Raw genomic sequence first — 27,539 nt, forward strand, 5'->3', positions numbered from 1 at the left:
GTGACCCCTCTAGTGATATAAAGATCTATATAGAGGAATCAGGACCTCCTTCCTCCTGCCGGTGACCCCTCTAGTGATATAAAGATCTATATAGAGGAATCAGGACCTCCTTCCTCCTGCCGGTGACCCCTCTAGTGATAGGATCTATATAGAGGAATCAGGACCTCCTTCCTCCTGCCGGTGACCCCTCTAGTGATAGGATCTATATAGAGGAATCAGAACCTCCTTCCTCCTGCCGGTGACCCCTCTAGTGATAGGATCTATATAGAGGAATCAGGACCTCCTTCCTCCTGCCGGTGACCCCTCTAGTGATAGGATCTATATAGAGGAATCAGGACCTCCTTCCTCCTGCCGGTGACCCCTCTAGTGATAGGATCTATATAGAGGAATCAGGACCTCCTTCCTTCCGCCGGTGACCCCCCTAGTGATACATCTATATAGAGGAATCAGGACCTCCTTCCTCCCGCCGGTGACCCCTCTAGTGATAGGATCTATATAGAGGAATCAGGACCTCCTTCCTCCTGCCGGTGACCCCTCTAGTGATAGGTACTATATAGAGGAATCAGGACCTCCTTCCTCCTGCCGGTGACCCCTCTAGTGATGGGATCTATATGGAGGAATCAGGACCTCCTTCCTCCTGCCGGTGACCCCTCTAGTGATATAAAGATCTATATAGAGGAATCAGGACCTCCTTCCTCCTGCCTGTGACCCCTCTAGTGATATAAAGATCTATATAGGGGAATCAGGACCTCCTTCCTCCTGCCGGTGACCCCTCTAGTGATATAAAGATCTATATAGAGGAATCAGGACCTCCTTCCTCCTGCCGGTGACCCCTCCAGTGATAGGATCTATATAGAGGAATCAGGACCTCCTGCCGGTGACCCCTCTAGTGATAGGATCTATATAGAGGAATCGGGACCTCCTTCCTCCTGCCGGTGACCCCTCTAGTGATAGGATCTATATAGAGGAATCGGGACCTCCTTCCTCCTGCCGGTGACCCCTCTAGTGATAGGATCTATATAGAGGAATCAGAACCTCCTTCCTCCTGCCGGTGACCCTCTAGTGATAGGATCTATATAGAGGAATCAGGACCTCCTTCCTCCTGCCGGTGGCCCCTCTAGTGATAGGATCTATATAGAGGAATCAGGACCTCCTTCCTCCCCCCGGGGACCCCTCTAGTGATAGGATCTATATAGAGGAATCGGGACCTCCTTCCTCCTGCCGGTGACCCCTCTAGTGATAGATCTATATAGAGGAATCAGGACCTCCTTCCTCCTGCCGGTGACCCCTCTAGTGATATAAAGATCTATATAGAGGAATCAGGACCTCCTTCCTCCTGCCGGTGACCCCTCTAGTGATAGGATCTATATAGAGGAATCAGGACCTCCTTCCTCCTGCCGGTGACCCCTCTAGTGATAGATCTATATAGAGGTATCAGGACCTCCTTCCTCCTGCCGGTGACCCCTCTAGTAATAGGATCTATATAGAGGAATCGGGACCTCCTTCCTCCTGCCGGTGACCCCTCTAGTGATATAAAGATCTATATAGAGGAATCAGGACCTCCTTCCTCCTGCCGGTGACCCCTCTAGTGATATAAAGATCTATATAGAGGAATCAGGACCTCCTTCCTCCTGCCGGTGACCCCTCTAGTGATAGGATCTATATAGAGGAATCGGGACCTCCTTCCTCCTGCCGGTGACCCCTCTAATGATAGGATCTATATAGAGGAATCGGGACCTCCTTCCTCCTGCCGGTGACCCCTCTAGTGATAGGATCTATATAGAGGAATCAGAACCTCCTTCCTCCTGCCGGTGACCCCTCTAGTGATAGGATCTATATAGAGGAATCAGGACCTCCTTCCTCCTGCCGGTGACCCCTCTAGTGATAGGATCTATATAGAGGAATCAGGACCTCCTTCCTCCTGCCGGTGACCCCTCTAGTGATAGGATCTATATAGAGGAATCAGGACCTCCTTCCTCCCGCCGGTGACCCCCCTAGTGATACATCTATATAGAGGAATCAGGACCTCCTTCCTCCCGCCGGTGACCCCTCTAGTGATAGGATCTATATAGAGGAATCAGGACCTCCTTCCTCCTGCCGGTGACCCCTCTAGTGATAAGATCTATATAGAGGAATCAGGACCTCCTTCCTCCTGCCGGTGACCCCTCTAGTGATAGGTACTATATAGAGGAATCAGGACCTCCTTCCTCCTGCCGGTGACCCCTCTAGTGATGGGATCTATATGGAGGAATCAGGACCTCCTTCCTCCTGCCGGTGACCCCTCTAGTGATATAAAGATCTATATAGAGGAATCAGGACCTCCTTCCTCCTGCCTGTGACCCCTCTAGTGATATAAAGATCTATATAGGGGAATCAGGACCTCCTTCCTCCTGCCGGTGACCCCTCTAGTGATATAAAGATCTATATAGAGGAATCAGGACCTCCTTCCTCCTGCCGGTGACCCCTCCAGTGATAGGATCTATATAGAGGAATCAGGACCTCCTGCCGGTGACCCCTCTAGTGATAGGATCTATATAGAGGAATCAGGACCTCCTTCCTCCTGCCGGTGACCCTCTAGTGATAGGATCTATATAGAGGAATCAGGACCTCCTTCCTCCTGCCGGTGACCCCTCTAGTGATATATAGATCTATATAGAGGAATCAGGACCTCCTTCCTCCTGCCGGTGACCCCTCTAGTGATAGGATCTATATAGAGGAATCAGGACCTCCTTCCTCCTGCCGGCGGCCCCTCTAGTGATAGGATCTATATAGAGGAATCAGGACCTCCTTCCTCCTGCCGGTGACCCCTCTAGTGATAGATCTATATAGAGGAATCAGGACCTCCTTCCTCCCGCCGGTGACCCCCCTAGTGATAGATCTATATAGAGGAATCAGGACCTCCTTCCTCCTGCCGGTGACCCCTCTAGTGATAGGATCTATATAGAGGAATCAGGACCTCCTTCCTCCTGCCGGTGACCCCTCTAGTGATAAGATCTATATAGAGGAATCAGGACCTCCTTCCTCCTGCCGGTGACCCCTCTAGTGATAGGTACTATATAGAGGAATCAGGACCTCCTTCCTCCTGCCGGTGACCCCTCTAGTGATGGGATCTATATGGAGGAATCAGGACCTCCTTCCTCCTGCCGGTGACCCCTCTAGTGATATAAAGATCTATATAGGGGAATCAGGACCTCCTTCCTCCTGCCGGTGACCCCTCTAGTGATATAAAGATCTATATAGAGGAATCAGGACCTCCTTCCTCCTGCCGGTGACCCCTCTAGTGATAGGATCTATATAGAGGAATCGGGACCTCCTTCCTCCTGCCGGTGACCCCTCTAGTGATAGGATCTATATAGAGGAATCGGGACCTCCTTCCTCCTGCCGGTGACCCCTCTAGTGATAGATCTATATAGAGGAATCAGGACCTCCTTCCTCCTGCCGGTGACCCCTCTAGTGATAGATCTATATAGAGGAATCAGGACCTCCTTCCTCCTGCCGGTGACCCCTCTAGTGATATAAAGATCTATATAGAGGAATCAGGACCTCCTTCCTCCTGCCGGTGACCCCTCTAGTGATAGGATCTATATAGAGGAATCAGGACCTCCTTCCTCCTGCCGGTGACCCCTCTAGTGATAGGATCTATATAGAGGAATCGGGACCTCCTTCCTCCTGCCGGTGACCCCTCTAGTGATAGATCTATATAGAGGAATCAGAACCTCCTTCCTCCTGCCGGTGGCCCCTCTAGTAATAGGATCTATATAGAGGAATCAGGACCTCCTTCCTCCCGCCGGTGATCCCTCTAGTGATATAAACATCTATATAGAGGAATCAGGACCTCCTTCCTCCTGCCGGTGACCCCTCTAGTGATAGATCTATATAGAGGAATCGGGACCTCCTTCCTCCTGCCGGTGACCCCTCTAGTGATATAAAGATCTATATAGAGGAATCAGGACCTCCTTCCTCCTGCCGGTGACCCCTCTAGTGATGGGATCTATATAGAGGAATCAGGACCTCCTTCCTCCTGCCGGTGACCCCTCTAGTGATGGGATCTATATGGAGGAATCAGGACCTCCTTCCTCCTGCCGGTGACCCCTCTAGTGATATAAAGATCTATATAGGGGAATCAGGACCTCCTTCCTCCTGCCGGTGACCCCTCTAGTGATATAAAGATCTATATAGAGGAATCAGGACCTCCTTCCTCCTGCCGGTGACCCCTCTAGTGATAGGATCTATATAGAGGAATCGGGACCTCCTTCCTCCTGCCGGTGACCCCTCTAGTGATAGGATCTATATAGAGGAATCGGGACCTCCTTCCTCCTGCCGGTGACCCCTCTAGTGATAGATCTATATAGAGGAATCAGGACCTCCTTCCTCCTGCCGGTGACCCCTCTAGTGATAGATCTATATAGAGGAATCAGGACCTCCTTCCTCCTGCCGGTGACCCCTCTAGTGATAGATCTATATAGAGGAATCAGGACCTCCTTCCTCCTGCCGGTGACCCTCTAGTGATATAAAGATCTATATAGAGGAATCAGGACCTCCTTCCTCCTGCCGGTGACCTCTCTAGTGATATAAAGATCTATATAGAGGTATCAGGACCTCCTTCCTCCTGTCGGTGACCCCTCTAGTGATAGATCTATATAGAGGAATCAGGACCTCCTTCCTCCCGCTGGTGACCCCTCTAGTGATATAAAGATCTATATAGAGGAATCAGGACCTCCTTCCTCCTGCCGGTGACCCCTCTAGTGATAGGATCTATATAGAGGAATCAGGACCTCCTTCCTCCTGCCGGTGATCCCTCTAGTGATAAAAAGATCTATATAGAGGAATCAGGACCTCCTTCTGCCTGCCGGGGACCCCTCTAGTGATAGGATCTATATAGAGGAATCAGGACCTCCTTCCTCCTGCCGGTGACCCCTCTAATGATAGGATCTATATAGAGGAATCAGGACCTCCTTCCTCCTGCCGGGGATCCCGCTAGTGATATAAAAATCTATATAGAGGAATCAGGACCTCCTTCCTTCAGGTGACCCCTCTAGTGATATAAAGATCCATATAGAGGAATTGGGACCTTCTTCCTCCTGCCGGTGACCCCTCTAGTGATATAAAGATCTATATAGAGGAATCAGGACCTCCTTCCTCCTGCCGGTGACCCCTCTAGTGATAGGATCTATATAGAGGAATCAGGACCTCCTGCCGGTGACCCCTCTAGTGATAGGATCTATATAGAGGAATCAGGACCTCCTTCCTCCTGCTGATGATCCCTCTAGTGAGGATCCCCAGAATTCTGTTCACCTTCCCCACTACCAGGCCACACTGTTATCTCATTCTGCAAATATCTTAACTAAGAACCCCCAAATCTTTATTTCTCTATAGTTCTGTCCAACACTTTACCCCCAATACTGGGTTCTATGGAAGAATTCTTGTTTTCTAAGTGCATTAATTTACATTTCTAAAATGAAACTGCAGATTCCATTGCTTGTAACAATTGTAAAGTAATGCTATCAATTCTACAGCAATACTGGCTTACATCAATGAAGCAGAATAAAATCTATAAATGTAATTATCTGTCTATTTATATACCGTATGTATTGTGTTTGGTGGGGCACCTCTAGCAGCCGCTATGTCCTACCTGATGACGTGGTTTCTGGTTCTGCACTGGAGTGATGACGTCAATGAGAGGAGTGAAAAGAAGATTGGTCAGAGACCACCGTGCAGAGCAGCTTCGGTGGACCGGTCATCACAACTGGCTGGCAGCAGGATGGACCATTGATTAAGGTAAGTACGAGTGTATCTTAGGGGCTTTATTGACAAAATAAAGACTTGCATATTGCCTGTGAGTGGGGTCGTCACTATTTAGTTTTTGAGTTGACTGTAGTTGGGCTTTAAGACTGAATATGTAAGTCTCTTTTTGTAAATAAAGCCCCTAAGACACACTAGTACTTCCCAGTATCAACGGTCCATCTTGCTGCCACCAGTTGTGATCACCAGTCCACTGAGGCTGCTCTTTCCTGCCAACAAAAATCCTGAACGCCTTTTCACACACAGGTTCTGCTATGCACTAATGTGTCCAGACTGTGAAATAAAAACATTTCTCCTTTCCAAAACTGTCTAAAATAAATTTCCAGCAAACCTGCCTTAGGAAATTACAGGTGGAACACAAATGTTCGAATACGGTTGGATGGCTATGGAAGACAAGATGGCAGACAGCTTTTATTTCAGACACAGATAACTCGGGAGCTCTGGGAATCTCTCACCTGTCCCCATGGCCGGGAAGGCCACTGAGGTTGCTTGTTGTCTCTCACATACATGCAGGGCTTCCAGTACACACTTCCTTATTAAATCTGGTTTAGCTTGGACAAAAATATGTATTATATTTTTACAGTGAAGGTTTCCTCCTAGCGTCACCACGTACCCATTGTTGGGTTTGGTTCCTGGAAAAAAAAGAAAAGAAGGAAAATTTGTGAGCAATGATGAAGGCGTTTATCTTTGGATATTGGGGTCATCTGATGAAAAGCACATACATAAAAACATAACCTCATAGATCTCATTGTATCTTAGCTGCTGGAGGTACCAGGAGGAGAAGATACCCTTTTTACCAGCTACCTTTACCTGAGAAGCCAATCAGAACCTCTGCTTCACGCAGATCCTGGCCTGTATGGTGGCTATAATGATGAAGAGATTAGAGGGACCCCAAAAGTGCTAAATGGTGAGAATTTATGGCCACGTTGAAGAGCAAGGAGGGGGAAATTGCTGCATTCACAGTTCATTTTCAATTTAAACTGGGCTCATTTCCAACACTTAAAAATGTTGTCTCTCCTAAAAAAAAATTAAGTTTTGAATTAATATTGGTTTTGTATCATAAAATCTCTTTCTGACAAATATAAAATGGACCCATGTTCCCCAGGGAAGAAATAAACTCAAGATTAAATGCCATGGTGGGGCTTGGGGTGGAAAAAAGTGAACATGTGTTTCAGATCAGTTGTATATTGGATGGAACATGGATCAGATCTGGTGGCTGTACCGTGTACCAATGACATTTAAGAACTTCTGATCTGAAGATAAAATTTCTGTTTCCCATTAAAATAATTACTTTCTTTTCTCTATTTAACTTATTGTACGGCCATCATCAAATTTCCTGGATTGGTTCCTTGTCATTCACGAGATCTACATTTCTGATGAATTATTTACCAAAGCTTTCGTTTTGTTTCATATATTATAGGTCACATGCTCTCTATCTGCTTCTCTTTCCACATGTAATAAATTCTTCATAAAAATTTCTTACCGAGCCTGGCACATTCACTTTCTATATTAGTCCCCGCTCCTTCCAGGATCACTTTAGAAACTCCTGCAACAACACAACATATCAGCTTCAAATTGTCAAAATGGAATTCGGTATTTGTTTAGTGAATAGAACCAGCAAGATTCCTCTACAAGGTCAAATGAAGCCGAGAAATACTGTGTGAGAAATATTTTATCTCTATGAAGTCATACAAACAACAAGACTTTATATATCGGATCACAAGAGTTCTGCATGTGGAGATGAACAGAACTAGAGAAGGTGTGGGAGACTTTTATGGTTGAAAAAAGTGTCCTATGGGAGAGTCTATTATTGGAGATAACTGATGTCAAACAGACCTCTCCACCTGGATATCAAATCTCCAACATGACCCTCCATGAGGTAGAACATACTCTACTCCTGGCCTTCTCTCTTCATTTTTAATTGCACTAACCACCAGGATATCATACCTTTGATGTGACCCCCCAATAGCATTGAACCTATTCATCCCTTCACCTTTCTAATTACACTCACCACTGAGATATCAAATCTCCAACATGACCCTCCATGAGGTAGAACATACTCTACTCCTGGCCTTCTCTCTTCCTTTATAATTGCACTAACCACCAGGATATCATACCTTTGACGTGACCCCCCAATAGCATTGAACCTATTCATCCCTTCACCTTTCTAATTACACTCACCACTGAGATATCAAATCTCCAACATGACCCTCCATGAGGTAGAACATACTCTACTCCTGGCCTTCTCTCTTCCTTTATAATTGCACTAACCACCAGGATATCATACCTTTGACGTGACCCCCCAATAGCATTGAACCTATTCATCCCTTCACCTTTCTAATTACACTCACCACTGAGATATCATATCCTTCAACATGATCCTCCATAAAGTAGAACATACTCTGCTCCTGACCTTCTATCTACCATTCTGATTACGCTCACCACCGGTATGTCACACCCTCCATCACGACTCTTTATAATATAGAAGATAATCTGCTCCTGGCCTTCTCTCTACCTTTTCCAATTGCATTCACCTCTGGAATTCCACACCTCCAACATGACCCTCCATAAGGTAAACCTGTCACGGTCCACCCCCTACCCCCCTTGCCTGCTGCCCCTCTGTCCCTTTTCCTTGATCAGTTCCTCCCTTCCCCCTTGCAGATTCCTAGCATCCTGTGCAGCCTACATCAAAGGCTGTGCAGGACGGGAGGAAACGCCCTCTGTGGTGTGGGTAGAACCTCTCCTCACGAAGCCGCCGAGGAGTTGGGCCCCCCCACCAGGAATCTCTGGCGCAGGCCACCGGGGTGTCTCCGCGTGGTCTCTGCGCCCACTGGAGACAAAGGTTGCACTCCCATAAGCGCGGCCAGAGTCAGGGGGCGTGCCTTGTTGCCCCGGCAACGCGACACTGGGCCGGCCGTTGCTGAGGCAACCGGGAAGCATCCTGTTCTAGCTTAAAAAGACCGGAGCAGGATCCAGGCCGTGTTTGGTCCCCTGCTCGAGAAGAGAACGGCTGTGTGGGGTCTGAGCTGAGGCCAGACCCCACAGCCTAGACCCCGCTGAGGGTCCCTGTCTTCTGATCGCTGTTTCCCTGGGAAACTGCCCCCTGCCTGCTGACCGCTGTGTCCCTAGAAGGTTGAGCACCGTGAGGGTCCCTGTCTGCTGATTGCTGTGTCCCTGGGAAGCTGCCCCTGCCTGCTGACCACTGTGTCCCTAGAAAGCTGAGCACCGTGAGGGTCCCTGTCTGCTGATCGCTGTGTCCCTGGGAAGCTGCCCCCTGCCTGCTGACTGCTGTGTCTCTAGAAAGCTGAGCACCGTGAGGGTCCCTGTCTGCTGATCGCTGTGTCCCTGTGGAGCTGCCCCTACCTGCTGACCGCTGTGTCCCTAGAAAGCTGAGCACCGTGAGGGTCCCTGTCTGCTGATCGCTGTGTCCCTGGGAAGCTGCCCCCTGTCTGCTGATCGCTGTGTCCCTGGGGAGCTGCCCCTGCCTGTTACCCACTGTGTGCCAAGGAGTATCGCTACCTGCCACTGCTGAGTGTCCCTGGAAGCCACCTGTCATGAGTGTCCCTACAAACCGCATGTTGCGAAGTGTCCTGAACTGCCCCTACTGTGTGCCGGGATTAATAATTGTTCGAACTGCCTATTGCGTGTCTGGATTATCGTAGCTACCAGAACTGCCCCCCCAGAGTGCTCGGGCCTTCGCTACCTGAATCGCCCTATCGTGGGCCGTATTATAACTGTTTGGACTCCTCCCCCCTCTTCCCCCTTTTTTGGGTACCCGGACGCTACCTTCCTCCCCTGATTAAGTGCATTCCATAGTTCAATAAAGCTTTGTGTGCTTATCATCCTCTGTGTGTGTTCTGTCCTGCCTACGCTTCCGTCACAAGAACATACTCTCTGTTCCTGACCTTCTCTCTACCTTTCTGATTGCACTCACCACCGGGATGTCACACCTCCAACATGACCCTCCATAAGGGAGAACATACTCTGCCTCTGACCTTCTCTCTACCTTTGTGATTACACTCAACACTGGGATGTCACACCTCCAACATGACCCTCCATAAGGTAGAACATACTCTGCTCCTGGCCTCCTCTCTGACCATATACTGTATACCCACCACCGGGACATCACACCTCCAACATGACCCTCCATAAGGTAGAACATACTCTGCTCCTGACCTTCTCTCTACCTTTCTGATTACATCCACCACCGGGATAACAAACCTCCAACATGACCCTCCATATGGTACAAAACACTCAATGGGTTGTACTGTAGGCTCTGCTGCATGTGGTCTTTTGGTGAGGTTGTTCTGATCATCTCACAGTTCTCTAAAAGATTTTCACATTTCATGGTCCCAGCAACATTCTAGTGAATACCTGTTTTGAGGTTGAATGTGTTATTGGTGGAGTTGACAATGATGTCACACTTTTGCTTTGTTATATCTCCAGTTTTCACCTGGTAGGTGAGAGATCCAATCCTCATTTCATAGACATCCTGTGCCGGGCTTTTCACATTCCCCAATAAAGCTACAAAACAGATCACAATTGGAAGAGATAATCACCCGTTATTGTATTCCAGATCATCCAGATTCACTAAGAAGTCTGTTCTTGTGCGCCTTTATTTTTAAAGAATAAACATTATATGTTACGGGTTTTGACCAAAAATATACCCTGCGTGACCCCAAAAACAGTTATCAGAGTTTTCGTTTGGCATCAATGCCACAAAACCTACTGCTGAAATGTATTGAAGCAACCTACATCCAGTCCGGGACACTTGGACCCATTGGTGGCTTTGCACATTCCATCATTACAATGAGGCACAATGTCTGCAGTGTGAGGAGTCTATGATGTTCCTGTACATAGCACAGATATTACTTACATTGGGGTTTGTCTTCTTTCTTCTGTCCTCCAGTGTTGATTGTTTTCTCCAGCTCAGAGTTAAAAGCCTGAAACCAACAACAGCGGATGAGATTTACTCATTACAATGGAGAACCATAAAATCGCACAACGCTCTGTTACTTCACTCTTCTAACTACAATCCCATGAAAACTCTTCATTACCTTTATAGTTTCTGTGTCACTCGGGTGCAGCATGAAATCCACTTGTTTCAGATATTGGAGTTGATTTTTGCTGCTGAACTCGAGAATTTCCTCAAACATTAAGGCAGCCGCAATATTCCTGGGAAATCCCAGAATTCCCGTTCCGATGGCTGGGATTGTGATGGATCTGTGTTGTTTGGTTTCTGTGGTCCTCAGACAGTCACTCACAGTTTTTCTCAGAATCTGTCAACAGATAAGATCAGCTAATAATACAGGCGGGTGATGGTGCAGCAGAGTTGTATGATTATGGATGAATGGACGAACAGATGGATGGATAGTGGATGGATAGATGTATGGATGGTGGATGTATGGATGATGGAAGGATGGACAGATAGATGTATGGTAGATGGATGGATGGTGGACTGATGGATAGTGGATGGATGAATGTTGGACAGATGGATGTATTTGGGGTGGATGGATGGAGGGACAGATGGATGATAGATGAATGGTGGACAGATGATGGAAGGATGGATAGTAGATGGATGGATGGATAAATGGATGGATGATAGATGGAAGGATGGATGGTGGATGGATAGATTGATGGATGGTAGATGGAGGGATGGATGGGTGTATGAATGATAAATGGATAGTGGATGGATGGATGTATGGATGGTGGATGGATGAATGTATGGATGATGGAAGGATGGACAGATAGATGTATGGTAGATGGATGGATGGTGGACTGATGGATAGTGGATGGATGAATGTTGGACAGATGGATGTATTTGGCGTGGATGGATGGAGGGACAGATGGATGATAGATGAATGGTGGACAGATGATGGAAGGATGGATAGTAGATGGATGGATGGATAAATGGATGGATGATAGATGGAAGGATGGATGGTGGATGGATAGATTGATGGATGGATGGATGGGTGTATGAATGATAAATGGATGGTGGATGGATGGATGTATGGGTGGTGGAAGGATGGATGGATAGATGGATGGTAGATGGCTGGATGGATGGTAGATGGATGGGTGGATGGATAGATTGATTGATGGATGATAGATGGATGTTGTACTGATGGGTGGATGGATGGTGAAAGGATTGACGGTGGATGGAAGAATAGATGGAGGGACAGATGGTGGATGGATGAATGTGTGGATGATGGAAGGATGGACAGACAGATGTATGGTAGATGGATGGATGGTGGATGGATGAATGGTTGACAGATGGATGTATTGGGGGTGGATGCATGGAGGGACAGATGGATGGTAGATGGATGGTGGATGGATGATGGAAGTATGGACAGAAGGATGGATAGTAGATGGATGGATGGATAGTAGATGGAAGGATGGATGGTGGATGGATGGATGGATGATAGATGGATGGGTGGATGGATGATAAATGGATGGATGAATGGTGGATGGATGTATGGGTGGTGGAAGGATGGATGGATAGATGGATGGTAGATGGATGGATGGATGGTGAAAGGATGGATGGTAGATGGATGGGTGGATGGATAGATTGATGGATGATAGATGGATAGTGTACTGATGGGTGGATGGATGGATGGATGGATGGATGGTGAATGAATGGATGGTGGACAAATGGATGGGTGTTGGATGGATGCGCTAATGGATGAAGGATGAGGGTTAGACAGATGAATGGATGCATGGTGAACAGATGGATGGGTAGATGGCAGATGAAAGAATGGAGGGATGGGTGGATTGATAAATAGATATAAATAGATGGATGGAGGATGGATGGATGTGTGGTGGATGGAATGACTCATTGATGAAGGATAAGTGTTGGACAGATAAATGGATACATGATGGACAGATGGATGATGGATGGGTGGTGGACAGATTGACATCTGGATGGTAAATGGATTGGTGGGTGATGGACAGCTAGATGGATGGATGTTAAAAGCTAATAGTAACAGCTTAAATATTTTTTAGCAATCTACATGATTTATAAAGTGTTAATTACACAGATCTGTTACTGGGAACATTTGGGGGAGATGACGTGTGTGGGGTAATGCAATCAGGTATGGAAATATTCCTCATCCATATGTATACAGTGAGAAACAGAAGTATTTGAACCCCCTGCGATTTTGCAAGTTCTCCCACTTAGAAATCATGGAGGGGTCTGAAATTCACATTGTAGGGGCATTCCCACTCTGAGAGACAGAATTTAAAAAAAAGATTCAGGAAATCACATTGTATGATTTGTAAAGAATGTATTTGTCTCGCACGGCTGAACAGAAGTATTTGAACACCTAAGAAACAGCAAGAATTCTGGCTCCCAAAGACCTGTTACTGCGCCTTTACAAAGTCCCCCTCTACTCCACTCATTCATCTCACTTAGTAGCACCTGTCTGAGCTCTTTATAGACACCCATCCACCCCACAGTCAGTCAGACGACAACTACTACCATAGGCAAGACCAAAGAGCTGCCAAAAGACACCAGAGACAAAATTGTGGACCTCCACAAGGCTGGAAAGGGCTACGGGGCAATTGCCAAGCAGCTTGGTGAAAATAGATCAACTGTTGGAGCAATTGTTAAAAAATGGAAGAGGCTAAAGATGACTGTCAGTCTCCCTCGGACTGGGGCTCCATGCAAGATGTCACCTCGTGGGGTATCACTGATGATAAGAAAGGTGAGGAATCAGCCCAGAACTACAAGGGAGGAGCTGGTCAATGACATGAAGAGAGCTGGGACCACAGTTTCAAAGGTCACTGTCGGTAGAACACTACGCCGCCATGGTTTCCAATCATGCATTGCACGGAAGGTTCCCCGGCTCAAGTCATCGCATGTCCAGGCCCGTCTGAAGTTTGCCAATGACCATCTGGATGATCCAGAGGAGGCATGGGAGAAAGTCATGTGGTCAGAGGAGGCATAGGAGAAAGTCATGTGGTCAGAGAAGGCATAGGAGAAAGTCATGTGGTCAGATGAGACCAAAGTAGAACCTTTTGGTCTAAACTTCACTTGTCGTGTTTGGAGAAAAAAGAAGGATGAGGTGCATCCCAAGAACACCATCCCTACTGTGAAGCATGGGGGTGGTAACATCATGCTTTGGGGGTGCTTTTCTGTGAAGGGGACAGGACGACTGCACTGTATTAAGGAGAGGATGAATGGGGCCATTTATTGTGAGATTTGCAGCAACAACCTCCTTCCCTCAGTCAGAGCATTGAAGACGGGTCGTGGCTGGGTCTTCCAACATGACAACGACCTGAAGCACACAGCCAGGAGAACCAAGGAGTGGCTCCGTAAGAAGCATATCAAGGTTCTGGAGTCGCCTAGCCAGTCTCCAGACCTAAATCCAATAGAACATCTTTGGAGGGAGCTGAAACTCCGTGTTGCTCAGCGACAGCCCCGAAACCCGACAGATCTAGAGGAGATCGGTGTGGAGGAGTCGGCCAAAATCCCTGTTGCAGTGCAAACCTGGTCAGGAACTACAGGAAACGTCTGACCTCTGTAATTGCAGACAAAGGCTTCTGTACCAAATATTAACACAGATCTTCTCAGGGGTTCAAATACTTCTGTTCAGCCGTGCGAGACAAATACATTCTTTACAAATCATACAATGTGATTTCCTGAATTTTTTTTTTAATTCTGTCTCTCAGAGTGGGAATGCACCTACAATGTGAATGTCAGACCCCTCCATGATTTCTAAGTGGGAGAACTTGCAAAATCTCAGGGGGTTCAAATACTTCTGTTCCTCACTGTACATAACAGATTAAAGCAGAACAATCATTAAATAATATGGTACTATGGCTTCAAATTAAAGAATGACAGAGAAAGATGTAGATGTGTGAAGTTAGCATGGTAAAGACACCTACTGGACTTAAGAAGGTATTTAGGGAGGACCTGTACTCTGAAAGCAAGGCCCAACATCGACAAGCAGAGGATGAATGACTAGTCATCAGTATTTTTTGTAGTCTTCCTGTAGCTGACTTACCATTCCTTGTTCTGAACTCTCTCTATCTCTATGTGGAGGTGGCCATCTTGGTACTGGCAGGACTTTGCTTCCTCATGTCAGGGCTGCCCCCATCCCCATGACTGGTGATGTGATGACTGGTGGGGTAATGATCAAGGTGGAGGAAGCACAGGTCCACAGAATGGAGGAAGTAGTAGCAGGGAGATTCCTGCACTGTGCGTTCTCAGGTACAGCTTCTTCTGTGGCAAGGAGAACCGTGAGCAGCACAGTAGTGACATCACCAGATTTCACTCCAAATTAGTGCCTTAGATGATCTCGTGCTGCAGATATAAAGCTATGAGCCTACAGAACAGAAGAACCTGGACACAGAAAGTGCACTGCTATCAGGGGTATCTAACTGCTAATTTTCAGGAGGAACTCGAGACAAAAGATACATTTTCATGGCCACCATAAACCTTTCTAGATGTTCCCTATAATACAGCAAACTCTTACTTTTTGAGTTCAGGTCCATTTTGGAAATATTTTTCTATTAGGAAAGGTAAGTTGATGTGTCATTGGAGGTTTGTACATGTCACTCTGTGCACACATGGAGCATGTTGTTCCAGGTTAGTTGAGTTTGGTTGTCGAAGATGGATATGTCAAAGGCCACTTTAAATGTCATAATGCGAAGCACAAGACAAGAAATGCAACACCATGACAGCATTATGGAAAGGTTCTATTCTTCAGATCTTGCATATGACAAGTCTTATCTGGGAAATGTCATATTGAGCGATGAGGAATCAATCAGCCAGAAGGTGAAGGGAGATGGTTAGTGTGAAATAATTAAACTATGACCTTAGGCTGCCATTGTGGCCACTGCAACTCAACAGGCTGCAGAGTGAGATGACTGCAGGTCAGGCCCTGCTAAGGAATGGACTGGACCTGAGACTGCTAATAACCCGTTATCTGTTACCAAGATAGAAATTGTATTTTTCCTTCTTTTTAGTTGTGTGTAAGTGTGTCATTATTCACTGCTACTATATCGAGAGGCCTAAATTTCTTATAAAATGGTTTCCAAGTGGACTGAATGTTGCCAGGCACTACAGCTAGTCCACTTCTGCAAAACTTGTCACACGTTCTATTAGCTGGGAGGCATAATCTCTTCCATTTCCATACCTTCTCAGAAGAACCATTCGCACCATTCCACGTTGGAACCACAGCATGGATAACCATGTCACAGGACAGTTTACAGCCATCAGTAACAAATATGGAGCCGTCTTCCACCTGCTTCCCCTGTCTCTCTGTATTCAGAAGATCCTGGAGGTTGTTTCCAGCCTTCGTAAACAAAGCCTTTGACACAGCTCCAGCACCAAGATTTAGGTCTGTTCCCACACTGTTTACCACCACATTGGTCTACAGAAAGAAGACAGATCATTACTGACAAATCCAACTGGAAGAAGCATTCAGACAAGTTATGAAGTAAAAGTTTGCCGATTACAGTCATGTAAATTAGTAGGTGAACCCCATGGAAACTGTTGAAATTTTTGACATATTTGAACAGGCAGACATTAGATCTTCATTCAAACAGTGCCTACAGACAAAGGTGATATGCTTGAACAAAAGATACATGAAATTAACATGGATTATTCATTCTTCTAATCTAAATAAACAACAATGTAGATCTGCCACATGGAAAAATAAAAACTGACAACCCTACCACAATTTAAAAGCCTTGAAATTAGAATCAGTTGTTTCTGATTAGGTGATAATGATTAGAACCGTCTTAGAGAGTATGTAGGTACAAGTCTTATTTAACCCTTGGACATCTGGTCTTCTCTATTGGCGTGTGTGGTGTCATCACTCCAAGGTCCCCCAAAAGAAGGTTTTTAATGCTTACGAGTCTGGCAAGGGTGTAGAATTCAAACATTCTCTAATATGTTAATAACTGGCTGACCCAGCAAATTTAGCCCAAATAATGACTGTGATGATAGAAGAAGTCTTTAGGGACCCCAAAATTACATCCCAAGATCTGCAGATAACACTTGCAAGAGTTGGTGTTAACAAGCATGCATCTACAATCAGAGAGAGATTGCACCAATTTAACCAACATAGGAAGTGTGCCACCAAAAAAGCCTTTGCTGTCCAATAAGAATATGGAGCAAGTCTACAGTTTGCCAATGAAAACATAGGCAAAGACCAGACCTTCTGGAACAAGGTGCTGAAGATTGATCAGTCAAAGACCAGGTATTCTGGAACAATGTGCTGACGACTGATCAATCAAGGACCAGGCCTTCTGGAACAATATTCTGAAGACTTATCAATCAAACATCAGGCCTTCTAAAACTATATGCTGAAGACTACTAAATCAAAGACCAGGTCTTCTGGAACAATGTGCTGAAGACTGATCAATCAAAGACCAGAATTTCCATGACAAAGTGCTGGAGGCTGCTCAAACACCGGGCCTTCTAGAACAATGTGCTGATGAGTAATACATTAAAGACCAGTCCTTCTAGAACAACATGCTGAAGACTGATTCATTAAGACCAGGCCTTCTAGAATAACATGCTGAAGACTGATCCATTAAAGACCAAGCCTTCTAGAATAACATTCTGAAGACTGATCCATTAAAGACCAAGCCTTCTAGAATAACATGCTGAAGACTGATCCATTAAAGACCAGGCTTTTTAGAACAACGTGCTGAAGACTAATCAATCAAGGACTAGACCTTCTGGAACAATGTGCTGAAGACTAATCCATCAAAGACCAGACCTTCTGGAACAATATTCTGAAGACTGATAAATCAAATGTCAGGCCTTCTGAAACAATGTGCTGAAGACTGATCAATCAAAGACCAGACCTTCCAGGACAATATGCTGCAGGCTGCTCAAAGACCAGGCCTTCTAGAACAGTGTGCTGAACACTGATCCATTAAACACCAGGCCTTCTAGAGCAACGTGCTGAAGACTGATCAGTCAAGGACCAGGCCTTCTAGAACAATATGCTGAAAATTGATAAAAGACCAGGCCTTCTGGAACAATGTGCTGAAGACTGATCAATCAAACGTCAGGCCTTCTAAAATAAAATGCTGAAGACTACTCAATCATAGACCAGGCTTTCTGGAACAATGTTCTGAAGACTGATCAATCAAAGACCAGGCCTTCTAGAACAAATGTGCTGAAGACTGATCCATTAAAGACCAGGCCTTCTAGAACAATGTGCTGAAGACTGATCCATTAAAGACCAGGTCTTCTAGAACAATGTATTCAAGGCTAATCAATCAAGGACTAGACTTTCTGGAACAATATGCTAAAAACTGACCAATCAAAGACCAGGTCTTTTGGGACAGTATGCTGAAGACTGCTCAATCAAAGACCAGACCTTCAAGAACAATATGCTGAAAACTGATCAAAGACCAGACCTTCTAGAACAAGGTGCAGAAGACTGATCAATCAAACACCAGACCTTCTAAAACAATGTGCTGAAGACTGATCAATCAACGATAGAGTTGTTTGGGCACAGTAATAGTAGATATTCTTGACGCAAACTGAATACAGCATTTTATGAGAACATCATAACAACAGTGAATTATGGTGGTAGAAAGGTTATGGTTTTAGATTGCTTGGCTGCGTCAAGGCCTGTCAGGGCCAGTCTACCAAAGACTGGCAGGCAGTTATCCAAACTATATATATGAAAAATCTTGTTTTGCTGTATGTATAGAAACCACTATGAACATAAGGGTGTGTGGCAACCAAATCAAATTAATAGTGCAAAGTTCTGGTCCCCCAGAACCATATATGTGTGGAAAATCAGCTTTTAAAATCTGTGAAATCCCAGGTGAATACCAACACCACTGTTGCAATCAGCTTCTTACCAAACAGGAAAGAACTCTTGCAGTGATCATATCATAAACATCGGAAGCCACAGATAGCGCCAGCAGGGATCAGAAATGATTCTCACCTCCACTCAGCCTAAACCATGTATTCAGCAAGAGAACACATAACAAACCTCATAGTGCAAACCTCCAGGTTTATTGCTTTAAAATTGAAAGAATTAATCACAAGCATAGATTTGTAGAAGACCGAACAAACATCTCCGCCACCGCTTTCTCCAGAGGCGTGATGACGTCAGCACAAGCTCCGCTCCGACATGCTTCATCACATCAGACATTCTCAGGGGGCCAACAAGTAATTTCTGCTAAAGTGGCAATACCAAGGACCAAGGGTGTACTTACAGTCAGGTCCATAAATTTTGGGACATCGACACAACTCTAACATTTTTGGCTCTATACACCACAATGGATTTGAAATGAAATGAACAAGATATGCTTTAACTGCAGACTGTCAGCTTTAATTTGAGGGTATTTACATCCAAATCAGGTGAACGGTGTAGGAATTACAACAGTTTGCATATGTGCCTCCCACTTGTTAAGGGACCAAACATAATGGGACAATTGGCTTCTCAGCTGTTCCATGGACAGGTGTGTATTATTCCCTCATTATCCCAATTACAATGAGCAGATAAAAGGTCCAGAGTTCATTTCAAGTGTGCTATTTGCATTTGGAATCTGTTGCTGTCAACTCTCAAGATGAGATCCAAAGAGCTGTCACTATCAGTGAAGCCATCATTAGGCTGAAAAAACAAAACAAACCCATCAGAGAGATAGCAAAAACATGAGGCGTGGCCAAAACAACTGTTTGGAACATTCTTAAAAAGAAGGAACGCACCGGTGAGCTCAGCAACACCAAAAGACCCGGAAGACCACGGAAAACAACTGTGGTGGATGACCGAAGAATTCTTTCCCTGGTGAAGAAAACACCCTTCACAACAGTTGGCCGGATCAAGAACACCCTCCAGGAGGTAGGTGTATGTGTGTCAAAGTCACCAATCAAGAGAAGACTTCACCAGAGTGAATACAGAGGGTTCACCACAAGATGGAAACCATTGGTGAGCCTCAAAAACAGGAAGGCCAGATTAGAGTTTGCCAAACGACATGTAAAAAAGCCTTCACAGTTCTGGAACAACATCCTATGGACAGAGGAGGCCGACATCAACTTGTACCAGAGTGATGGGAAAGAAGAGTATGGAGAAGGAACTGCTCATGATCCGTCGCATACCACCTCATCAGTGATCATGGTGGTGGTAGTGTCATGGCGTGGGCATGTATGGCTGCCAATGGAACTGCTTCTCTTGTATTTATTGATGATGTGACGGCTGACAGAAGCAGCCGGATGAATTGTGAAGTGTTTCGGGAATATTATCTGCTCATATTCAGCCAAATGCTTCACAACTCATTGGACGCTTCACAGTGCAGATGGACAATGACCCAAAGCAGACTGCAAAAGCAACCAAAGAAGTGGAATGTTCTGCAATGGCCAAGTCCATCACCTGACCTGAATCCGATTGAGCATTTCACTCGCTGAAGACAAAACTGAAGGGAAAATGCCCCAAGAACAAGCAGGAACTGAAGACAGTTGCAGTAGAGGCCTGGCAGAGCATCACCAGGGATGAAACCCAGCGTCTGGTGATGTCTATGCGTTCCACACTTCAGGCTGTCATTGACTGCAAAGGATTTGTAACCAAGTATTAAAAAGTGAAAGTTTGATTTATGATTATTATTCTGTCCCATTACTTTTGATCCCTTAACAAGTGGGAGGCACATATTCAAACTGTTGTAATTCCTACACCGTTCACCTGATTGGATGTAAATACCCTCAAAGCTGACAGTCTGCAGTTAAAGCACATCTTGTTCATTTCATTTCAAACCCATTGTGGTGTATAGAGCCAAAAATGTTAGAATTGTGTCGATGTCCCAATATTTATGGACCTGACTGTACTTTTTCCACATTACGCCATTATATCTGTTGATATTGTTATTGAATAAATAATAGAAAAAGCAAATTTCTCCAGTGTTCTTGTTCAAGTATATCACGTTATATCTGAAGGCACTGTATGAATAAAGATCCAATCTTTACCTACTCAAATTTATTACAAAAAGTCAACAAAAGGGTGCACTTATGTTTTCACATGACCATAACTGTAGGCTATCCAGGATAGTGAAACATTTTCATAAAACATGTACAGTGTGTGTGTAGAGGTACACAGTATATATAACATAGGCTCGGGGTCGTTATATTCCTTGGCTCACATTTGATATGGAATGGACGTATATTAGAAGTCCTGCATAATGTTACATCTTGTGATAAGTTATTACAGGTGTAGCACTACCCTCTTAAGAGTTGCTGAAGATTTGGGTCCCCCTATAGTCCTGCACAGCCAGGCAACACACATGTTCTCAGACTTGCATTCTGGAGACAGTAAACGGTCCTTGAGCTTGTTTATTTTTAGTTTTATTAGGGGTATTGAGCTTGGATGGTGTAAGGGGTGTATGGGAAGCCCAAGGAACAGCGAACAAACTCCTTAGCAAATATCTACGAGTCCATAGAAGGGTTTCTCTTCTTGGAGAGTTCTCCAGCCTCTCCTAGTATAAATCCTCCTCTTATCCAGCTGCCTGAGGGAATCCTTGGGAAAGGGGATCCAGTGCCTGCCACAGTAAGTTGAACAGCCTCGGGTATGGAGCTAATCAAGTTTCCCACTAGAGTGCTCTTTTCCCCTTAACTGGCCCAGGGGGTGTAGGATTACTTACTCCCGTCTCTCACTCCTGTGAGCTGGTGTGGGTAGGTGGCTGTCTTCAGGCCTTCTGCTGGGCTTGCTTCTTTCCTGGCTCTACAGGTGGCCCTTGCCAGGGACGTATTTACCACAAGGCATTTGTCTACAGCAGCATTTTTCAGGGGGCGCAGCGCCACCCCCTGGAAGAAGAGACAGAAGAAGGGACACAAGCAGCATGAGAACCAGGTGGGAACCGAGAGAGACTGCGGACTGCTTGATGGTGTATGTAGAGCTCGACTCTCTTTCCCGGGGATGTCTGGAGCTGTGAAAGTGAGTGTCTTCTCTCTCTTGCCGAGGGTTGGGCGTCTGGTGTATGAGGGGTGATGGTAGTAAACGGCTCTCTTGAGTGGGGGGACAGGGGTGTTATTGGTCAATGTCAGTCTTTCTCCACTGTGTTGGGGGGTGTTAGCTTGGTGCCAAGCTCTCTCTGCAGGGGAGGGGGGTGGGCAATTTTTGTGTTGCCTAGGGCAGCACCAAACCTACATACACCATTGGCCCTCGCTCTGGGGTGCGGTAAGGCTGAGCGATTCTCCTTTCCAGTTTCCTGCCTGTAGTTAGGTTCTTCCCACTGGGCCCCTTCCCAGGCTCCTGCATCTCAGCCTTCCTCACATCTTCCACCTGAACTCTCCTGCTACTGAGCAGGTTCAATAGTTGAGGGCTGCTCTGGTCCCATGCCAAGTCTCCTGCTTGGGGATTGGCCAGAGTCATTTGAGCATGCAGACCAGCCCCTCCTCACCTCTGCCCACTGCTTCTAGAATCTTTTCCAAGATTCTGGAGCTGAGGGAGGTATCAAGGTACTGATCTGCAGAGCCTCTCAGCCCTGACCTGAATTTGACCCAGCTGACTATCGCCCAGGATGCTACTCAGCCTTTCTGTCTGTAAAAATAATCAGCTAGCTCCCCCCTAGCTATCTAGGAGGGCGCTACACAGGATATAGATACAGTATTTGAGGTCTCCTACCTTTTAAAAAATCTAATACTGTATTTTTGCACATTTTAGTCATGCCTGTAGTTCTGCACCAAACCCCCAAGACCCCATGGTACATATTGTCCACTGATAGTCATGAAGGTAGTTCCTACACATCAATACTTTCTGAGAGCTCAGAGATAAGATGATAGAATGCCACCTACTGACTTTCTTACAGAGTTTCTGTTTTGTTGCACATCTAGTGAGGTCCTGAATCTTCACCCTCCTTGCCTCTCCTCTTCCGCACAGAGTAGTCCATCTAATGCAAACCATGTGTGGTCCTCAGTGGTTTAGGGATTTAAAGCTGAACTCCAGGTATGGATTTTATTAAATAGCTCTGTTGGTTGAGTTTGGATCAATGGAAGTATGCATGTGCCATACCTGAGGAATTGCTGTGGGAGTGGAGAATTACTGTAGTATTCTTCACTGCTACAGTGATCCCCGATGTCTTCCAGGTCCCTTGGCAAGCTGCCCAGTTGTGTAGTAACCACAGGGGGTTGCCAGCTCAGCATGGATGCTATCACAGAGCACCTTGCATTTTTCCGCACTCCTCCACCTGGGTTTGAGGAAGACTCTGCCATCTTCACCGGGGGGAAGAGTTAGGCAGAGCAAGGTGTTGCCTCGACATCGCCTGCGGGCCCCGGCCAAGCCGTGTCAGGCTTTTCCCAACCTTGGGAAGTAGAGGAGCACACTGAGCACGCCCTTAGAAACGTTGCAGTATCCCAGGCAAACTACACTGCTGCTTCAGGCTCACCATCCCACAGCTTGCACATGCTGTGCTCTTTCTATTGTCTGCTGGTTTGGAACACACAGGTGCCGGTGATTTGACAGTTACCGGGTGACTTTACACCCAGGGGCTCCTGCAGTCCCCCTGGCCTCTTCTGTGGACTTTCCCCAGCTCAGTCCTCTTGTTCCGCCACTAGAGGAACACTGAAAAACCACACAGCAGGGATGGATGAATCAGAGGAAACAGACAACCAGCCCTTTGTGACAGGCTTGTGTACATTGGGGAAATGTGAGTTTAATGGACTAATTTATGTTTTGTCCTTAATAAAAAGACGTTTTTACACTAGGGGAGCGCTTTCCTTGTTTTTTTCTCTTCTCTTGTCTTAGTGAATAGGCCAACTATGAAATTCAAAAAATTGTGTCTTCTCTTGGAGGCCCCCCACCACACCCTTTTCACTGTATACAAATCTGTTGTAATTCATACCCAAGCAGGGGCGGACTGACAACTCATGGGGCCCCCGGGCAATAGGAGATCGTGGGGCCCCTGTGTCCTTGCCCAAACTCAAAAAAGCCTATGAAAAAGGTACCAGGGGTATCTCATGGGGCCCCCTACTGACCCCAGGCCCTCGGGCAGTGCCCGAGTTTCCAAATGGTCAGTCCGCCCCTGTACCCATGGGACCCTCCCTTCTTTACCAAAATATGGTCTACAGACCTGAGCTATGGGATTTCCCCTGGGGACTGGCACACAGCTTTACACTCACCCATAAATCCTCTATTTCTTGGTATGCCCAAGAGAAGAACCTACAAACTGCTCTCCGGGTGACATAGGGACCCAGTCTCTCTCCACCGTATATTTCCTATGACTTGAGATAGTTGCTGGTGTCATAATGGCAAGGGGATGTATTTGCACGTACGGTAGTGTGACTTGATCCAACCTTTTTGGAAAAAGATATTTAAGATATACGATGAAATCTACGATGTGTCTCTATCCCCGTTGCCTACCATGGCCTTGTTGTCTATATTACTGGGATCTGTCAGGCAAGCTTATTGCAAATTTTTTTTCTGCTGCCCGGCAGCTTACATCCAGGTTCTGGAAGTCTTCTTCTACACCTTTCTTGACTCTTTGGGTGAACATCGTAAATTACACCATGCTGATGGAGGAAATGCTGACATGAGGGATGGATGCCTAGGACAAATTCACCACTCTGTGGCACATGAGGTACAGTACATATGGCTGTATTCCTCTGACAAACTGAAAAACCTGATTTTTACTTAATTCTTCATCAGTTTGGTTCCTCCGGGATCTCCTCCCTTCGCCCCTCCTCTTGTGCTGAAGGTTGGACATCACTCCCCTGAAAGCACTTCAACTTGCCTCTCTTGATGGGTTTTGATATATTTGTTCTCTTTTTTTTTATGCATATTCATATGAAGCTTATTCTCCTGAAGTTTAGCTCCATTCTCTCTCTTTGCTTCCCTTCTCCCTCCTTCCCTCCTCAATCTCCCCCCTTTCTTCTTTATTCTGTTGTTTGATGTGATGATGTTTTCTTCCTTTGGTCACCTGTGTCCCTTGGCCCATTACTTGTTTATGCACCAAGATGGCATATATACCCAATGTGATCAACAGGGGCCCCTCTACTTCCCAGGACGTTTCTGTACGCTCTGGTCATCATTTGACTCTTTTACCGATACAAATGCTGCCATACTCTTGTGTTGTAGAGTCATTGCCCTTTTTCTTGTTTTGAAAATGCAAATACATTTATATTCAATCTAATACACCGACTTCCAGCTTCAACGGGGATCCCATACGTTTGGCACATACATACATTGGTCCAAGCTGGACCAATTTACCTATGTACAAATTGCCATACCTGGAAAACAGCTTTAGGTTTCAAAGTGCCATAATCTTTTACTGGATTTAATCAGTTGTGACCCTCAGCAGACATAATGTGGCCCCCTTGAAGATTTAGTCACAGTTCGACCTACGTACAGCCATCTATATCATTACAGAGATTAATATTTTGTTACCTTATATGTTTACTATAATGAAGAAACCTGAACTGAATAGAACTTACCTTTGCATCTTCAATATTTCCTTGTTTTATATTGATGTTCAACCCTTCCTTGGTGGTCACCATTTGATTGTTGGCTTTGTTCATAATTTCCTCCTTCTTCTTCTTCTTCTGGTTTTTCATGCCATGTTTCCAAGGAACCTGGACATGTTTTCCTTTAAACTCTTCATTCACTATTTCAGTGATAGTCTTTAGAGTGCCTTCATCACTGTCTACGAGATGGATGCTTTTGATGGTGTTGAAGCCTTCTTGGCTTTCTGTGTATGATTTTATTGATTTTACGATGTTTTGGGCACACAGATCCAAAGGACACCCAGAAGTAATGAAATCACCAACGGAAAGTGCAACATAGCTTTGACCATTATCTGCAGCCATCTTCAAGCTGTTGGTTATCACTTTCCGTAGAAGACGCTCACATTTTGAATTTTCTTTTTTATCCAGTTTGGGAGCAATTGCATGAATTACCTTCTTCCATGATAAATTGCTCACATCTGTTATGACACACTCTCCCGGCTCCAGCTCTCCTTCCTTTTGAACAATGCGTTCACATTCTTTCTGAAGACTGGGTCCTGCTGCTTTCACCAAAGCCAGTGCTGGCTCCCCAGTTGGCTTTAAATTCTTATTTGAGGCAATTATGATGACATCAGCATTGTGTTGGCACAGATCACCTTTATATATAACCATTGTGGCTCCATTCTGGAGGCTGACTTGGCAATGGACCTCATTTCGATTGGAAATTCTGTCATCGACCTCCTTCTGTAGTTGTATCACACATTTGTGCTTGTTCCATACTGTAGTAACATACATATCTTCATTTTCAAAAAAGGATTTTTTGACCCCGGGTTTATCAATGTATAAGGTGTAAAAATACATTTTGGAAATCATTTTTATTATGCTGGTTTCTGCCTCCTCTACATAGAACTTTGGGCCAGAGAAGGAAATTAAGTTCTGTTTCTTCACAACCTTCACATTCCGTATTATTTCATTCCATTCCTGCTTCTTTTTTTCCTCCATAAATTGCAACACCGCCACTGACTTCAGCTTGATGTCCTTCTCCACCAAAGTGTTCTTTTCTACAAAGTCATGGATCTGCTGGTAGGTTTCTTCTGCAGGTGAGGATAGACCAGTGATCACCACCTCAGCTCCATCCCTCACAGGGAACTCCTCTATGGAAACCTTCATCCTATCAATATTAAACATCGCCTTTAGGAAGCTCTTCAGATTTCCCCACTCCGGACTCTGAGTGACACTTTTATCCTCAACAGAAATCTTCTTACAGACCAATTCCTTCTTCATGGTTTCTTCACCATTTCTCAGATCTTTATCGGAGTAACCAGTTAGCCTGACTTCATTATCTTTCACCTGAAAAGCTGCTTTTATGTTGTTTTTCATAAGAAGACTACATGACAATTCTTCATTGTCCACTGCCTTCAGAAACTTGATGATGTGTGGATCGAGGTGAATGGATTTGTACTTTAGGCTTTGCATAATATTGAGAATTTCACATTTAGCAGTGAGAACTTCATCTCTTGGTCCGTAAAGTTTAACTCCCTTAGAAGTTCCATCATAACTAATCATCACATTTGGACAATCTTTCAGGATGTTTTTCTCCAGACCATGTGCAAACATTAATTTATAAGCTTCGGGTTCAAGAGGCACCTCATTTTCCACTCTGCTCAGTTGTCTAGTGGTTTCTTCTACCAGTTTTCTGAACATTGGCTCAATCTTTGTAACATCTTCTAAAATACCCACAATGAAAGCCTTCTCTGCAACTAAGTCGGGTTTTATGAGGACTCCATCATATGATGAGCTAGACATCTTTTCTTTGATGGCTTCCCACACTGGTGGCTTCAGGTCACACTCTGCAGCCTTATACTTAGAAATAAAAGATTTAAACTTTTTGTGGACGTTATCACTCCATGTTGGAACTATCTTTGCCAAGGTTCGGAGATGAATGGAGAGGTTTCTGGGTAAAGACAGTTTGATGACAGGAGTGGGGTGGTCTACATTTGGCCAAGTGATATCACAGTAAACATCTGACATTTCTTTTTCAACTTTTAGTTTTATCTGTTTATCCTTCAAAATCAATGCCAGTATATGTGGGCTGATGGGGATTTCTACTGAATCAGGTATTTCCATAAGAGGGCCTTCCTTCCCATACAAGCAATGACCAATGGATGGGTAATATGGATACACGGATATTGGCTTTTTGTTTAGCACATGCTGCTTTGTCATCACCGTCCTCAGAACTGCAATAAAAACAAATAAAATGCTTGTTAGAGGATAAGAGAGGCAGCAATAATCAGGGATACATCAGAAGTAGTGTTAGCCCTCTTGGCAACACATAGAA

The 27,539-nt window shown here is 45.4% G+C and overlaps 1 protein-coding gene across 3 annotated transcripts in view; it reads right to left on the reverse strand.

Moving 5' to 3' along the window:
- The window catches only part of LOC149437387 (protein mono-ADP-ribosyltransferase PARP14-like), a 79,413-nt gene that overhangs the window by 20,329 nt on the left and 31,545 nt on the right, over positions 1-27,539 (reverse strand). For 2 of the 3 annotated variants that reach the window (XM_089660964.1, XM_089660966.1), the window contains 7 exons: positions 25,193-27,438; positions 15,939-16,175; positions 10,860-11,081; positions 10,679-10,745; positions 10,177-10,326; positions 7,286-7,348; positions 6,258-6,434 (listed from right to left, as the gene is read on the reverse strand). In XM_089660964.1, the coding sequence (XP_089517090.1) occupies positions 6,258-6,434; positions 7,286-7,348; positions 10,177-10,326; positions 10,679-10,745; positions 10,860-11,081; positions 15,939-16,175; positions 25,193-27,438 (3,162 nt within the window). The remainder of the gene's footprint in view (positions 1-6,257; positions 6,435-7,285; positions 7,349-10,176; positions 10,327-10,678; positions 10,746-10,859; positions 11,082-15,938; positions 16,176-25,192; positions 27,439-27,539) is intronic. The other variant, XM_089660965.1, reaches the window with a different exon arrangement.

This window comes from Staurois parvus, unplaced genomic scaffold, assembly GCF_062004578.1.
Source record: "Staurois parvus isolate SC_StPar_1 unplaced genomic scaffold, SC_StPar_1.0 ptg001297l, whole genome shotgun sequence".
NCBI lineage: Eukaryota > Metazoa > Chordata > Amphibia > Anura > Ranidae > Staurois > Staurois parvus.